General features: G+C 37.3%; 1 protein-coding gene across 1 annotated transcript in view; it reads left to right on the forward strand.

Annotated features, from left to right (window-relative positions):
- lemd3 (LEM domain containing 3) overlaps positions 1–18,551 on the forward strand; it is a 36,669-nt gene that overhangs the window by 11,392 nt on the left and 6,726 nt on the right. Inside the window, exons 2-12 of the mRNA XM_061913204.1 lie at positions 1,883–1,923; positions 3,260–3,329; positions 5,068–5,141; positions 8,754–8,833; positions 8,925–9,070; positions 9,193–9,294; positions 14,384–14,486; positions 14,812–14,990; positions 15,062–15,143; positions 15,216–15,321; positions 17,231–17,309. Of these exons, the coding sequence (XP_061769188.1) occupies positions 1,883–1,923; positions 3,260–3,329; positions 5,068–5,141; positions 8,754–8,833; positions 8,925–9,070; positions 9,193–9,294; positions 14,384–14,486; positions 14,812–14,990; positions 15,062–15,143; positions 15,216–15,321; positions 17,231–17,309 (1,062 nt within the window). The remainder of the gene's footprint in view (positions 1–1,882; positions 1,924–3,259; positions 3,330–5,067; positions 5,142–8,753; positions 8,834–8,924; positions 9,071–9,192; positions 9,295–14,383; positions 14,487–14,811; positions 14,991–15,061; positions 15,144–15,215; positions 15,322–17,230; positions 17,310–18,551) is intronic.

An 18,551-nucleotide genomic window follows, 5' to 3' on the forward strand; every position in this document is an offset into this window, starting at 1 on the left:
CATTTAAAGTCTTTGGGGCTTCTCAATGGCATTTTTTCAGTGTTATTTCCTTTTATTTGGAAGCCAACCTTTTTGATATAAATCAGTCAAAAAGACTTAAAATGATCGATTAAGTCTAAACATGAACCAGTCGCTCACTCAACTGTATATCATGTATTAATTTGATAAAATACTAACAAAAAGGAAAGCAAATTAATCAGTGGGCTCTATTGCTCCTCCGTCAGCTGGTGATGCTCTCCAATAGTTTGTATTTCAAACTTAAATCAATATTATTTATTCAAATTCTATTTCTATTAATTTATTCTCCTTTTATTTCATAATTCTGCAGTGAAAAACACCATGGAGTGCAACATGAAATAAATCAGTTTTCAGGGTTTCCCGCAGGTTGCCAATACTCTTGTGGAGATGGGGGCGTGTCTAGGGTCGTGGTGAATATGACGTCATCATATAATTAGCCTAACAGTCGCTGATGCATATATTTTCTTTAAAAAAAGGCAAAAAAATGTAAAATAATTTATAAACAAATCTGTGTTAAGTATTGAGATATTTGTTTTTTGTCGTTTGCTCTGTTATAATTATTGTACAATGTAAAATGCCGTATACCAGTGGGGGCTGCTGGTATTTCAAATAGGGGAAGCTCATTTTCAGCTTCATTCTAAACACAAGTACTGTCTCCAATTACATATTACAGATATCAAAATGCTAAGTTTTACAAAGAAAACATCACTTAAAAGATAGTAAAATTCTCCATATCAATTGAATGAAAATTTAAAAATGCAATAGCAGTGGTTTATATTTTAAGACTGCTGATTAGATCATTTTGCTTTCAATCAACAAGGAATTTAGCCTCAGACAGATCCTCCAATCACTATGCGGACGCTTGACATCCAGGCCAGCCAAGGCCTCACCCACTTTTCATTCATTTTTAGAGATGCTTGGCGTATGTGGGCGGGGCAAAGCTAAGCATTTATCCAATGACTATCTAGTTTTGCTGCAGTGGAACAACCCACACTATGCTTCAAATTAATGAGAAGGATGTCGCGTCAGCTGTTATGAAAGTAGTTGATTCTGAACAAAAAGAAAGCATGAAGAATGTATCCTTGCGCATATAGTTAATGAGCTGTACACAAGAGTACATATTTGACCACTTTTTTGGGGAAATTTTAGGGTAAGCTGTCTTGCAGTCTTAGAGCAATTGCCACTGCTGTATACCCACATATCCCCAGCAGGTCTCCAAGGTAAATGCCTCTGGCATGTTGGAACAAGGCGGGTAAGGGAAGTCAGCAAGTCAGATCCATAACTTTGAGACGAGGATTTGCTCTAATGGCTGGGTCGGACTGGCTGGAATGCATAGCGCGGCTGTGTACTTGCAATTGTTGGAGGAGCAGCCGCCCCACCCTGAGTCAAGGTTTTGGGCAAAGTGGCGGCGCCTCGGTTTTACTGCCAAGGCTCCGTACAACCGCGTGCGTCTTGCTTACGGTTGATCAGAGTTTTTTGGGGGCGGAATTTTTAGTGCATCACTAGTCAAAAGTGTGTAAACAATTAGGTATGTACATCCATTCATACAATGTATTAATTCATTTTGTTTTCTTGGTAAATACCCTGATTTTTAAAGGTTTCATTTGTAAGGTTTGGCGGCTTTCATATTGCCATGGCGCTTCGCCACGACTCATTTCATGTAGGGCAAACCCTGAGTTTCTCATAAAATATAAATATTTTTGAATAATCAAAGGCCATGAAATATACAAATATACCATTAAATACATTTTCACAAATAAATGGAAAAATTGATGCATTATTTGACATTTTGGTTAATTTAAGATTCAATTATAGATTGCAGTTTTGCTGTTTAACAATTATTGTCTGTTTTTCTCTGTTGCAGTTAAAAATCACCCCTTTGGCAGTGAGTTTGATGATACATATGTAAGTACATAGATTTTTTTATATCTGTACATGTCCATGCACTAAATTAGTCCAACTTCTCAAATAGTTCGGCTGTAGGTAAGCCTCCGACATCCCATGGAAACACTTTAATCCGATCGTGTTCAGTTTTTGAAAAGTCAGACTAATACACCTGGATTGTGCAATTGAAAACCATCTCTCTTGAGGGGCGGGGTGTGCGGCAGGAGAAGGCCCTTTTGTACCACGCATTTGCCAGTCACAACGTGTGGGATACAACTCGGAAGAAGATGCCAAGCAATAAAAACATAGCAACAATTGTAATGAAAGGGAGACTCGTTTATTTGCTTCACGGATTAAAAAAACAAAAACATTTTGAAGTGCATTGATGGTAGAAAAAAAGAACCTCTAATTTATTTAAGAAGGTATCTCAGGAAATATAGGATACCGGCTTAATTTGGACTACCGAACGAAATACAAATAAGATTAAATAGAATGAAGCAGGTATATTAAATACAAATAATAAAGCGTACACAAACCTCTTCACACTGCATTTGTGCAAGCGAACTGATTAACTTTCCACACAACTGGCAAGATAGTCCAGAACAATAGCAACCTTCATCTGGATATTAGTCGGGGCACACACGGTCTTTTCCTTTGAATTTAAAATTATTTTTATCAATCCACAGATCCTTTTGGATGAACTTTAAGACATTCAAATGTTTTGTTTCCATGATTTTCGCCCGCAAATTCCTTAGAAAAAAACGCCGGTCTTTCATTGCATCCGACCTGCCCGATACATTCTTGGTAGTACCCCATGTTCGTAGCACAATCTAAGATCAGTTCTTGATGCTGTCTGCTATTTAACAACAGCACCGCCATCAGAGACGTAATATATGTAATACCTGTAATATCTGACAGTATTACATTGGACATCAGTTAAAACCAGTATTAAGGATTCACAAATGGCTCGGGTGACGTCAAATTCATTGAACCACACTAAAAGGCATCCCCCATAGTACGGTGAGGCACATGGAAAGAGTGCATGGACTCTTGGACTTCATACTTTGGAGTGAAAATACAAAAAAACAACTATATACTTAAGTCTCGGATGTAAAGCTAAACAACAGTTGACACAAGCAGTTATCGCATTCATCAAATTTGGACAAACTTTAGTGTTGACGTGCAAAGATGCAGCTCATCCTACTTACTACTAATCCCTGTTTTCTTGGGCTCCAAAAGTTGCATAAAGTGTTCTGTCTTGTTGCCCAACATTCTTTAAGAACTGTTACGCAGCCACCAATGACGGTAAAGAGCATGGAAGTAAAATTTCATTACATGTTTTCTTTTTTGTTTGCAGGACAAGCCTGTGAGAGACCTCATCTTGAAGTTGTTGCTCAATCTCCACGACCATTTGGCACACATAGCTGGTAGTTACCAAACATTAGCACTGCACAAAAAGACAAAGTTGCTTAGTTGCTGCATCAAAATTGCTGTATTAGTGAAGGGAGAGTTCTATCCATATAGATTCTGCCATCTCAGTTTTGTCCTGGGCTTTATTTCGGTTTGTACACTTGACGATTGATTTTTAGAACAAAGAAACCATCCACTGTTTCTCCAACCAATAAATTAATCTTTCTATTGCTTTCCATTACAAAAGTCAGTACTAAAGGTCAGTGTGAGGGTTTTTGGTGACAGTTGTTTGTGTGAACATGTTTGGCTACGTTACATGTTTGCAACTACAATGCCGCAATTATTTAAAATACAAAGTAACGTATAATTTCAATTTGTGATATTTTTCTGTACCTGGTGAGAAGCGTACCTTGAAAACTACAAAAATGTCTGACAAGGGGAAGCAATCTCAGTAAGATGGAGGGGGTTAATCCACCCCTTGAAAAGACAGCCCCCATAATGATTTTGAATGGGTTTGAAGATGGGGTTGTAAAGGGAAATGTTTTGCATAATTTGACTAAAGCCCCAGCATTTCAGGTTATGTAGAGAAGGAAATATGTTAAATGTAGATTACAATCATAATACTATATGGCCTCATTAAGTTAGGTACTGTTATTTTTCTCCCAGCATGTTAAACTTGTGACTATTGTAAATTAATGTTGGGTAATTCTTAAACATAATGTCCCCATTCAGGCCATGTGTACAAAATCAACAGTGTGGATTATTTTCAGTCTCACTTTAATTCTTTCTGATTGTTTCTATTTGGGGGGTGGAGGCTGTCATTATGTGACCTAAAATAGACATAGTTATTACGCATACTAATGTGGTTGCGAGTGAGTGAGCGAGCATACCCAAGAGATAAGATAGCTTTCTACGTCAGTACCCGAATCATATCTGAGTTTGTAATGGACAAAACAATGCTTTAAGACACCACAATGCACTCCATTTATGTTGAAATAGCATGGCTCCAAGTTCCACATTTACACCATCAAAGTCATGCCGACCCCCTGATTAAGAACACACGAGCGCTTGTTGCTGGAAGTGCGCTGCTATGGAAACAAATCAATATGCGGAAGAAGTCACTCCCAAAATTGATTAAAAAAAAAAAAAACGGTATATATAGAACGTATTACATGTTGTTATGAACTTGTCTGTGACTACATTTTATATAGACTTGTGTGTATAAAACTGTGGAGGGTTTTGAAGTTATTGTAAAGGGTTTTGAAAGCTACAACAGTGACTCATTATTGCGTCTTCCAAGCGTTTTTTATCATCTTTAAAATCCTAAAAAAGAAAAAACACATGCGTTCTTTTCTCTCATAAAGATTGTGAACGATAAGCAAAATTCTCCAAAAAAGTGCAGTTTCCCTTTAACGTTCAAAAGTTAGGGTTACCTGCTGTGGGATGTTACATGATGTTGCTGGTGTTGCTTCCTCTTGTGGTTAAAAAAAAAAAATATTTTCACATTTTTATTTCCATCAAATTACATGCGTTCATTTAAGGGATGCATCAAATTAAAATTTCCAACCAAAACCAAAAATTTGTAAACCAAGGTTTAAAACCGAATCATCCAAATAAATTGTTATAGTAATTATTATTACAATTACATTTTTTACCATGACTGTGTACTACCTTCACTAAAATGAAGACAATGCAGTTTCACACATTGATATTTATATTTTGGGGGTTGTTTATGTTTATTTGTTGTGTTTGCAGGCAGACATGACTGTGGAGAACAGCAGTATCCAAACAGAAGTCTGTCCATAGCTGAGGCCTCTGCATATTTAATGGTATAGTTTATAATTACAGTGAAACCCATTTAAGTCGACACCCTTTAGACTGGCTGACTCACAACATACAGTGCATCCGGAAAGTATTCACAGTACTTCACTTTTTCCACATTTTGTTCTGTTAGTCTCATTCCAAAAATGAATAAATTATTTTTTGTCAAAATTCTCCACACAATAACCCATACTGAAATTTTTTTTTTCTTGTTTAGTTTTTTTTTTGCAAATGTATTAATGATAAAAAACCAAGACATCACATGTACATAAGTATTCACAGCCTTTGCTCAGTACTCAATGCACCTTTGGCAGAAATAACAGCCTCAGTTGTTTTTGAATACAATGCCACAGGCTTGCTTTGGGCACTTTTGCCCATTTCTCTTTGCAGCACCTCTCAAGCTCCATCAAGTTGGATGGGAAGCGTCTGTGCGCAGCCTTTTTCAGATCTCTTCAGAGATGTTCAATCTGATTCATTTCTGGGCTTTAGCTGTGCCACTCCAGGACATTTATAGGGTTGTCCTAAAGCAATTCCTTTGGTATCTTGGATTTGTGCTTAAGGTTGTTGTCCTGTTGAAAGATAACTTATTGCCCCAGTTGGAGTTCAAGAGGTTTCTTGAGCAGGTTTTCATTCAGGATTTATCTGTACATTGTTGCATTCATCTTTCCCTCTACCCTGGCTAGTCTTCCACTCCCTGCAGCTGAAAAACATCCCCACAGCATGATGCTGCCACCATCATAATTTACTGTAGGGATGGTATTGGCCTGGTGTTGAGCGGTGCCTGATTTCTTCGAAACATGACGGCTGGCATTCATGTCAAAGAGTTTAATTGTCTAATCAGACCAGAGACTTTTGTTTTGTCATGGTCTGAGTCTTTCAGGTGCATGTTGGCAGACTTTTACAACAAAAGTTTCCATCTAGCCTCAATACCAAACAGGTTTATTGCTTCAGAGATTGTTGTCCTTCTGGAAGGTAGTATTCTCTCTACAGAGGAATCCTGTAGCTCTGACAGAGTGATCACCAGGTTCTTGGTCACCTCCCTGACTAGGGCCCCTTTCCCCCGATTGCTCAGTTTAGACGGCCAGCCAGCTCGAGGAAGTGTTCTGGTGATTCCAAACTTTTTCCATTTATGAACAATATAGATCACTGTGCTCATTGGGACCTTCAAGGCAGCAGATATTTTCTGTACCCATACCAGATTTGTACCTCAAAACAATCCTGTGTCAGAATACCACAGACAATTCATTTGACTTAATTCTTGGTTTGTGCTCTAACATGCAACTGGGGGACCTTTACAGTGGTTACGGAAAGTATTCAGACCCCTCTAAATTATTCACTATTTGTTTAATTGAAGCCATTTTCTAAAATCAAATAAGTTAATTTGATTTCTCATTAATGTACACTTGGCAACCAATCATGACAGGAAAAAAAAACCGAAATCTAAATATTTTAGCAAATTTATTATACAAAAACTGAAATATCACATGCTCTTAAGTATTCAGACCCATTGCTATGACACTCATATTTAAACTCACATGCTCTCAATTTCTTCTTATCCCCTTTAAAGGGTTCTGCTCCTTTATTGGAGTTAAGATGTGTTTAATTAAACTGACTGGACTTGATTAGGAAAGGTACTCACCTGTCCATGTAACAACTTACAGCTCACAGTGCATGTCAAATGAGAATCATGAGGTTGAAGGAACTGCCCAAGGAGCTCAAGGACAGATTTGTGGCAAGGCACCAATCTGGCCAAGGTTAAAAAATAATTTATGTGGCACTCAAGGTTCCTGAGAGCACAGTGGCCTTCATAATCCTTAAATGGAAGAAGTTTGGGACGACCACAACTCTTCCTTGACCTGGCCGTCCAGCCAAACTGAGCAATCGTGGGAGAAGAGCCTTGGTGAGAGAGGTAAAGAAGAACCCAAATATCACTGTGGTTGAGCTCCAGAGATGCAGCAGGGGGATGGGAGAAAGTTCTTTAAAGTCAACTATCAATGCAGCTCTCCACCAGTCTGGGCTTTGTGGCAGAGTGGCCCAACAGAAGTCTCTCCTCAGTGCAAGCGATATGAAAACCCACATAGTTTGCCAAATACACATGGACTCCCAGACTATGAGAAATAAGATTTTCTGTTCTGTTGAGACCAGGATTGAACTTTTATGCATTAATTCTTAGCGGTATTTGTGGAAACTAGGCACTGCTTATCACCTGCCCAATACAACCTCAACGGTGAAACGTGGCGGTGGCAGCCTGCTATGGAGATGTTTTTCAGCCATTACTACTGGTTGCAATTAAAGAAAATTTGAATGCGTCCAAGTACAGAATTATCCTGGAAGAAAGCCTCTTCCAGAGTGCTCAGCACCTCAGACAGGGCCAAAGGTTTACTTTCCAGCAAGACAAGCACACAGCCAAAATAAAGGATTGGCCTCGGAACAACTCTGTGACCATTCTTGACTGGCCCAGCCGGACCCCTGACCTAAACCCTATTAAGCATCTCTGGAGAGACCTGGAAATGGCTATTCACCAACGTTCACCATCCAGCCTGACAGAACTGAAGAGGATCTGCATGGAAGAATGGCAGAGGTTCACCAAATCCAGATGTGAGATCTTGTTGCATTATTTTCAAGACTCATGGCAGTACTAGCTTAAAAAGGAACCTCTACTCAATACTGAACAAAGGTTCTGAATACTTATGGCTGTATGATATTTATTTTTTTAATAAATTAGCAAAAACTTCTACATTTCTATTTTTTCTGTCAAGATGGGGTGCTGAGTGTACATTAATGAGAAATTAACTTTTTTAATTTCAGCAAATGGCTGCAATGAAACCGTAAACATTTTTTAAGGTGTCTGAATACTTAGAAACAGGTATGTGCCTTTCTAAATGATGTCTAACCAATGTAATTTTCTAAAGGTGGACTTAAATTAAGCTGTAGGAACATCTCAAGGATGATCAGTTTAAACACGATGCCCCTGACCTATCTTTTGAGCTAAATGGCAAAGGCTTTAAATACTTACCTTCTTATTTTTTAATACATTTTCAAAAATGTCTAAAAAAGTTTGTGTGTAGAATGTTGACAAAAATGAATGTATTCCATTTTGGAATAAGGTTGTATCTAACAACACAATGTGGAAAAAGTGAAGTGCTGAGGCTACTTTGGACATGGAGATAATCAAAACCAAAATTATCCAGTGCTTGCACATTTATTACTCATTTGTATATGGCCAGATACATTAGAAGAATGGCCGATGATAAAAGATTTTTGAATTAATAGTTCTTTGTATTCATATGATTTTGTATGCTGTTACCTAACGAAATTTTAACTCAAATTATGTCTATAAAAGAGTTCAACCATGTATGTCGATTTTGACTAAGCGGGCACTTTTTAGTAATTAGAAATACATGATGGACCCGAATTTTATGAGTTGGTCAACATTAACGGGTTGTTGATATAAACAGGGCAGACTTAAATGGGTTGTATTATACAGTATATTTATTTTCTGTTTCTAAGCTTTCCAATGTAACCCCTGCGCTGCTATTGTAAAATCAATTGCCACATTTTAAGCGTTCTTTATGACATACAGTGTGTGCACATTAAATAATTGTTGTATTTATTGCTAGACTCAGAATGAGGAGTTTGAAGACTTAATCTACTCGTCACTTGAATGGATCATCCGGACAAACCAAGATGTTGGGATAAGGTATTGCATAGTAGACATTTTCATGCCAATGAGGATTTTTTTTTTTTTTTTTTTTTTTTGCACACAATAATTACTCCTCATGTGTCTTCAGGCTGTTCGGGCAGGCAGCCGATGAGCCCATTACTGATGTGTCAGAAATCGCTCGTCTGGAGTCGACGCATCCACAGATGCCATTCACATGTCGCTTCCGCCGAGCTTTCCTCACAGTCATCAGCAGAGTCTTCCTCTTTGTGGCTGGTAAGATAAATGTCACCATCTTCTCCACCTCTACTTATTATTTCTGAAGTATTCAAATGGAATGTGCATTTTATTAATCATGTTTTAACCTGCGAATCATGTGGGTGCTCGTCTGTCTGCAGTAATTGGCAGTGTGTGGGGTCTGGTCTGCTACGTCAAGTATCACTGGAGGAAAGAGGAAGAGGAAACTAGGCAAATGTACCACATGGTGGAGAGGATAATTGGTAAGAAATACCTCATGTTCAGGCTGTTGACTCTTGCATACAAGGAGAGGCGCAACTCATAGAAAAGCACCTGGCTTCTTAGTTGTGAGATATCAATTATGTGTTTTCTCCTATTATATCGAGGGGGAGGTCAAGTTAATTTGTTTTTATTTTCTATGTAGTGACGGATCACAACATAAGTAATTTAAGAATATCTTTCATATAGGAATGGGTGATATAGCCTAAAATCTATTTTGCGATAAATATTCAGCCTCCTGTGATAACCATATATATTATTTGGTATGTAAATGATAATAGGACCATTAAATTGGTTACACAGGCCCCTAATTTGGCTGCCGACATATGTGGTAACATAATTTGTAATTCCTTGTAGTTATTTTCTCAAAACTATTATTGATTCACTTGCTAATTTACTGTTAACTTCTAGTTACTTTCTGTTGAAGCATGTTTCTATCTACTGTAGCACATGCGTTATTGGTCATACCAATGATGATTCTTAAAATTTTCAAAATCATTTACTGATTACATTTTTGATCACAATTATAATCAGACAAAAGCATAGCGTGACAGCGTAATAATATAAATAAATTATTTCATTATTATTTATTAAATGCAGCTGGGATATGCTCCAGCCATCCCCACGACCCTGAGAGGGCCAAGGGGTAGAAACTGGAGGGATGGATTTTCTTGAAACAGTTGATGTTTCTACACAATTATTTGCACTGAAAAAAATGTTTGCAGTAATGAATATGACGTTTAACGTTTTAAAATTATGTTTGTGTTCAAGTGTGTTCATCCTAAACATTTCGGACACTTATCTTTACACACTGTATTTTTCTTTCAAATTTGGGGACATATACCACAACAGTATCGTACCGAGGCCTTAATACCGTGATATTGTACCATGAGATTTGATACCGTTACATCCCTGCTATAAATTGTGTGCTTGCCAATCAAAATTGCTATTGCGTTATCCAGTGGATTTGTTTACTACAGCAGTTTCTTTCATGAAAAATTGAAGCTAATTTTTATACTTAGGAAACTCTGCTTGACGGATTAAACCGGTTTGACACCCCTGCTCAACAGTATACTTGGTATTGTTACTGTCAATTTTTGTATCGATCTGCTCCTTTACTTTCAAGAGCTGTAGTTTGCGGTTAGCATATCCTCTTACTGGAGGTGGGGGAAATTATCGATTTTTAGATGCATTACAATTCAGACAATTATAGAATCGATTAGTCAACGTCAATAATCAATGTATTTATTGTAAATAATGTTATGCAGACATTTTTTTAAATTTGTCTGACTTCAGCGAGCCAACTCACCAAGAGATCCGACCAGCTCTTTTATTATCGAGCACTTATGGTGCGGTTTTGCACACATTTTCATTAATTTGTGAAATGTGGGAATTAATTTAACTGTTTCTTATTATAAAATAAATAGTTTTTTTAAAGTTACAAATGATAAACGCTTATTCAGTGAAACTAAAAGAAATCTCAAACTGTGTCAATAAACATGAATTAAAGCTGCATCAATAATATACTTTAATTCAAATTGTGGCTCCTGAATCGTAATGGTAATTTAATCGTGAGGTGCCCAAAGATTCCCACCTCTACTTCTTACAGTGTCTAGTGTAGCATATTTAGCAACTTCTCGTCTTCTCGTAATAATACTTGTGTATTTGCCGCCATATAGGCGAGGATTGCTGACCTAAAAAGTGGCTATGCACAGTAGAGGGACATTAGCCGCTTACAAGAAAGAATACAATAGTTTAGGAGGCATTTGTTTGCTTGTTTCTTTCAAGTTTGCGGGACACAGCTACAATGTGTCATCAACATACATAATCACAGTTAGAGATGTCCGATAATATTGGACTGCCGATATTATCGGCCGATAAATGCTTTAAAATGTAATATTGAAAATTATCGGTATCCGTTTCAAAAAGTAAAATTTATGGCTTTTTAAAACGCCGCTGTGTACACTGATGTAGGGAGGAGTACAGAGCGCCAATAAACCTTAAGGGCACTGCCTTTGCGTGTGGCCCAGTCACATAATATCTACACACACACACACACACACACACATGTGAATGCAAGCATACTTGATCAACAGCCATACAGGTCACACTGAGGTTGGCCGTATAAACAACTTTAACATTGTTGGAAATATGCGCCACACTGTGAACCCACACCAAACAACAATGACAAACACATTTCGGGAGAACATCCGCACCGTAACACAACAGAACAAATACCCGGAAACCCTTGCAGCACTAACTATTCCACGATGCTACAATATACACCTCCCGCTCTCTGCCCCACACCTCAACCCCGCCCCCCAATCCCGTCCACCTCAACTTCCTCATGCTCTCTCAGGGAGAGCATGTCCCAAATTCCAAGCTGCTGTTTTGAGGCATGTTAAAAAATGCTTTTCAATGACTTCAATAATAAATATAGCGGTGCCATGTTGGCATTTTTTTTCATAACTTGAGTTGATTTTGTAAAACCTTGTTACATTGTTTAATGCAGCGGTTCTCAAATGGGGGTACGCGTACCCTTGGGGGTACTTGAAGGTATGCCAAGGGGTACGTGAGATTTTTTTTTAATATTCTAAAAATAATAACAATTCAAAAATCCTTTATAAGTATATTTATTGAATAATACTTCAACAAAATTTGAATCATAAACTGTGAAAGAAATGCAACAATGCAATATTCAGTGTTGACAGCTAGATTTTTTGTGGACATGTTCCATAAATATTGATGTTAAAGATTTATTTTTTTGTGAAGAAATGTTTAGAATTAAGTTCATGAATCCAGATGGGTCTCTATTACAATCCCCAAAGAGGGCACTTTAAGTTGATGATTACTTCTGTGTAGAAATCTTTATGTATAATTGAATCACTTGTTTTTTTTCAACAAGTTTTTAGTTATTTTTATATCCTTTTCCAAATAGTTAAAAAAAGACCACTACAAGTGATCAATATTTTGCACTGTTATACAATTTAATAAATCAGAAACTGATGACATAGTGCTGTATTTTACTACGTTATCACTTTTTTTGAACCAAAAATGCTTTGCTCTGATTAGGGGGTACTTGAATTAAAATAATGTTCACAGGCGGTAGCTCACTGAAAAAAGGTTGAGAACCACTGGTTTAATGCATCCAGCGCGGCATCACAGCAAAATTAGGCATAATAATGTGTTAATTCCACGACTGTATATATCGGTATCGGTTGATATCAGTATCGGTAATTAAGAGTTGGACAATATCGGATATCGGCAAAAAAGCCATTATCGGACATCTGTAATCACAGTATAAGGATAGTATGAAAACCGCTATCGTCAGCCAAATGTATATAATTTATTTTGTCTGTATTGCCCAACTTTTCTTTTATATAAAGCTTCACATATTTTGTTCTTTTATTAAACACACGTTATAGCCTTATTGTATTCTTATTTTTATTACAGGATGTTTTTTTTCTCTACATGGTGGTGTTTACAATTCATCATCAGCTCTCTATTTTGTGCAGTGAAGCGATCACATTAATTGAATGATACGTTTTTGTTCTGACTTGGTAGACTAATTTTTTTTAATTTATTTGGGCTGCAAGGATTCATGGATTAATTTGATTACAGAAAATTATTGATTTGTATTTTGTTCTTGGATTAGCCGTTAAATGAGTTTAATAAAAATGTATAAGATAGAGTTTACATAAGAGTGCTGCTGCTGAGTGTCAATAAAAAGAGACGGCTCAAAGAAGGACGACGAGGAGGAAAAGTGAAAATGACCAGAAACAAACAGAAGCTGTCAAAAGTTTTGCAATTATTTCAAACTGAGAGACAGACAACAGAGGAATTGTTTGCGCTGTCAAACGCAGCTGACACTATTAATTGAACATATTAATCAATAGATTACCTGTTTACTAAAATAATCAATAGCTGCAGCCCTACTTTCTACTATCATAGTTTTGTAAAGTGTAACAATAGAGAAGCAATTGCAATACAGTCAGTTGAGGAGTGTCCCAATACAACCTTTTTACTTTCAATACAAGACCAACAGTATAATGGACCGATGTTGCAGCACAAATCCCACATACTTTTGTTATGTTGTGTGGGAAATGTTAGAAAAGGTCTGATCAAGTGAAATCACTAAGAGAACAACGGTAGGTTTGAAAAACACTACTATATTTATTTTTAAATGTCTGAAATGGATTTATGTTGTCTTTGAATTTTGAAGTGGAGTGTTGGTTTTTGGCGACCCCTCGTGGCCACAATGATTAGGTAGATTAAGCTCAATGTTTAATTAGATTAAGCTCAGCACCTGAATGTTGTGGAAAGGATACTCTAAACTCTAGACCTTGTATCTGTTTGAAATATGCAACTATGATTACTTCATACTTGTTTATGTTGACAAATGTCATGTTTTACACTGTAATGTTCTTCTGGTTAAGACATTCACGAGCTGAACTGTTGTATAGCTACTAGTAGCCTAGCCTTTGTAAATGTCTTCATTAAAATACAAGACCAACCATCTGTTTATTGAAAAACATCTAGCTGTTAACTGGCTGTCGAGTGTCGCACCATTAATCCTGCTGCAGGACTGTTTGTATCCGAGTCTTCTACTGGAAGTTAAATTGCAAGCCAATGTTTTTTTGCTGGTATCAAACCAATATCCGATATCAACATCGGATCGGCACACCCGCAACAAACAGTAAGCTACGCTGGGCACATGCGTGTGTTTGTATCACCTTGTTGATTGAGCCAAATCGTCTTCAACAGGCACACCCGCACTACAAACATCCTTGTGTGCACCCCAATAGCTCGATCACACTATATTCAGCAAAGATGTGCGCGTGTACATGCTTGTTTCGTTCGGCACGTCGATTGTCTGCCCAATCTCTGCCAACTCACATACACAAAAATGTAACTGTAGAGCATTGTTGAAGCAATAGCTAGTTTTGGTTATGTCGACATGAGTCAGCCAATCCAAAGGGCGTCAGCTTAATCAAGTTCCGCTGTAGTTGAATTAATTGTCATCGTCTGAATTGGGTTTTGGCGCTGATTAAATCTCAACTGTGTGATGTTCAGATGTGCTGAGGAGCCATAGTGAGGCATGCCAAGAGAACCAAGACTTTCAGCCCTACTTGCCCATACCCCACGTCAGAGACTCACTCATCCAACCTCAGGAACGGTAAGTACGGTCACTGCCAAAACAGAGATGGTTAAAAAAAAAATAAAAAAAATCACATTTTCAAAAAGTCAATTACTCAACAGAAGTCAGATTCAATTAATCCATTTAATCAAAGGCAGAAGCAGTGGGGTCCAAATTGCGGGCCCCAATATTACACTGATTTGCTTTGTCCTCTATAACACAAAGCTAAGATGTTTTTTTTCAGGTATTTTAGCATGTACAAACATTGGCTTGGTTTAAAGCCTCTTAAATTTTCTAAATGTAGCAAAGTGGCCCTCCAAGTTTTTGACAATGCGGCCCTTGCTGGAATATGTTGCCTTTACAGGAAGAAAATGAAGAGGATTTGGGAGCGTTCTGTGAGGTTTCTGTCTGCAAACGAGTCTAGAATCCGAACAGAGACCCAGATCATTGGGGGGGCTGACTATCTTGTCTGGAGGTGGATCCACCCATCTCAAAATTGCGACAAGACCAGCTCGATTCCCTCCAAAGTCTGGCAGGGAAAAGGTAACCAACCTTTAACACTCCCTGTGCTGTGTTTTTATTTGGCGGTTTCATCTTCCGTTTCTGCTTCTCAGCCTTCCCTCTAGACCGCAGGAATTCCCCTCCAAACAGCCTGACCCCGTGTCTAAAGATCAGGAACATGTTTGACCCGGTCATGTGAGTGTCTGCTTTTTTGTGCTTAATTTTCCTATGTTCTTTTCAACTCATAACTTTTTTGCGTGTCATTAGGGAGGTCGGTGACAACTGGGATCTAGCTATCCACGAGGCCATTCTGGAGAAGTGCAGCGATAACAAGGGCATCGTCCACATCGCGGTCGACAAGAACTCGCGAGAGGTATTCATGCACAGTAACAGCACTTACTTGCTTTAAAATAACTCAGGCTGCGGTGTTTTGCAGGCATGTAAAATGGTTCCAAAAATACGGAAATCTGTGTTTATATAAACAATGATTTCCACGTCAAAATATCACTTAAAAATGGATGGATGGGAAAAAAAAAATGTGTTTAGCGCTCGCCTCAGCCATAGGTACTCGCTGTTCCTTTTGCCTAAACGCCACCCTGAATTGCAGGACAAGGAGACGACCAGGGGCGCCAAAACAAGCTTGCTTGTTTGCATCATCTAGATAACTTACTTGTTGTCGCCTGCATTCGCTTACCGAGCCACAACGTTGACGGCTTGCTACTTCGCTGCTAATCATAATTGGATGATTACAATCCAAACACTATTAATTCCCAACCATTATACTTATAGACTATTTATCTGTGGCCAGTGAGAAGGTATATTTTTGACGTGACTAATGTAAACAGAGGTCGCAAGACCGGAAGTATCTTACCCGAGGGGGCGTGGCTACAGGGTAGAGTTTCCTAATGGAAAATGTTTTCAGAGTTCTTTGCATGCATGTTATAGAATTTTACATTAGATTTTTTTAAATAATAATTTGGGTTGTCAAAAAAAATTCAAAGGATCGCGATTCTTACTCAACTATTCTTAATCGATTCAAAGAAATCAAACATTGATTTAGAGAAATTGGAAAAAAAAGATTAATTTATATTTATATTTGTTTTATATATATATATATATATATATATATATAGATAGAAAGAGAGAGAGAGAGAACTGTCCGATCCAGCCACTAAGGCAAATCATGTTGTTGATATAGATGCCGATATATGCTGTACAGATTTACTTTAGAAAAGAGAAATTTTAAATACTTCTCTTGTTGCCTTATTTGTATTTGACTTTATTAAATGTTTGGGTAGAATTTTATTAAACAAAACTAAGTTTTTTTTTCAGAAACATAAATTTATCAAGGCTTTTATCTATTTTACAGAGGAATGTAGTTAATCACAGAACTGTCATCATATAAATTTATCAGGGCTTTATCCAATTTATGGAGGAATGTAGTTAATCATAGAACTGTCATCCAGTGTTATTAGAAAAACGGTTAATTTTGAATAGAGAATCGCTTTAAATCGAGAAACAATTCGCAATCAAATTGTTAACTCTGAGAATCGAATCGTGTGGTGCCCAAAGAATGACAGCCCTAATAATAGTGTTAGTAAATTATTTACTAAAAAATGTTAAGGCACATTGCATGGGATATGCAAATGTAAAAAGACAGCCACAAGAGTTAGATTAGATTAGATTAGATAGTACTTTATTTATTCCGTCAGGAGAGTTCCTTCAGGAAAATTACAATTTTCAGAACAATCCCATTCAAGATCAGACAAACATTACAGGGAAATAGAACAGGATCGCTGACGGGTCTGCCGGCTTCCAGCGCCCCTTACAAAAAAGATGACATAAAGGTAAACAGGGAGGGGGGGGATGGGAGAAAAGAATAGAAGATTAAAATAAAATTAAAAAAAATCGGTCTTAGCCTGGGCCCTGGAGTGGGGGTGCAGACTGAGGCCAAGGGGAAAAAAAAAAAAAAAATACAACAACTCATAGCCATAGTACACATCCCTCTTACATGTGTGTAAGAGGGAAACATCAAACATCAAAGAACACAGAGGACATTAAAGACATTAAAGCAGCAGTCAATGAGAATAAATGTGAAGGTAAATTGTAAAGTATAAATACACCCAATTGCAGGAAAACTTGATTGTCAAAATTTTCTTTCGGGGCTTGCGTGATAGAAGTTTGTGCCGATAGAAATTATCCTTTTTTTTCCGTCAGTTTTCCTGAAAGGGTGCTTACTTGCCTGGTTTTGACGACTGTGTTTTCTCCTGCTCTCTCTCCAGGGCTGCGTCTACGTGAAGTGCCTCTCTGCAGAACACTCAGGGAAAGCCTTCAAGGCACTTCATGGCTCTTGGTTTGATGGTAGGTGACTCATTATTAACACAAGTCTGCACTCGAAAACATCTCTAAATCTCATACATGTACCTGAACGTTTACCTTTTGTGTCACCTAGGAGCAGAGGTGGGTAGAGTAGCCAGAAATTGTACTCAAGTAAGAGTACTGTTACTTTAGAGATGTATTACTCAAGTAAAAGTAAGGAGTAGTCACCCAAATATTTACTTGAGTAAAAGTAAAAAGTATGTTGTGAAAAAATTACTCAAGTACTGAGTAACTGATGAGTAACCTGTTCGTTTAATGATTACGGCAACAAATAATGCATAAAAATATCAATGAGCAAATTAAGAGCCAGGAATATCTCTTAAGCAACTAAAACAATAATATATAGTAAATAATAATATATTAAAAAAAAAAAAAAAGGCAAATTGAGCCACAATAACTTAACAGCACCATAGGCTCAGTAGGCATTGATTGATTGATTGATTGATTGATTGAAACTTTTATTTGTAGATTGCACCGTACAGTACATATTCCCTACAATTGACCACTAAATGGTAACACCCCAATAAGTTTTTCAACGTTAATCAATTACTTAATAAATGACCAAGTCGAGGTGATCAGACTCATACATTCATATACAGTACATACACACAATCATATATATATATATATGATATATATATATGATATATATATATATATATATATATATTTATAATCAAGGTTTACTTATATAGCCCTAAATCACTAGTGTCTCAAAGGGCTGCACAAACCACTACGACATCCTCGGTAGGCCCACATAAGGGCAAGGAAAACTCACACCCAGTGGGACATCGGTGACAATAATGACCCAGTTGGACGTCGGTGACAATATATATACATACATTTATATATACAGTATATAATTTATATTTATTTATTTTGCCGTTTTTTTTCCACGTTAAAGGTGTTTTAATGAATATACATGCATGTTTAACACATAGATTCCTATCTTTCATAATAACAAGAATATAAGTTGGTGTATTACCTGATTCTAAAGACTTGCATTGATTGGACTTATAGTGCTGATAACGTCCACGTTTTCAAATGGAGGAGAAAAAAAGTTCCTCCTTTCTGTCTGATACCACATGAAAGTCGTTGGTTTTTGGCATCTTATTTGTCCAGCTTCCATATTTGTTTTTATACACCTTACAAGACATAGATTGGCGGCAAACTCCGTAGCTTGCTCGCTTGTTTGCGCTGGCTTTCGGAGACTCTTATTTTGTT

Source organism: Nerophis ophidion, linkage group LG10 (assembly GCF_033978795.1).
Source record: "Nerophis ophidion isolate RoL-2023_Sa linkage group LG10, RoL_Noph_v1.0, whole genome shotgun sequence".
NCBI lineage: Eukaryota > Metazoa > Chordata > Actinopteri > Syngnathiformes > Syngnathidae > Nerophis > Nerophis ophidion.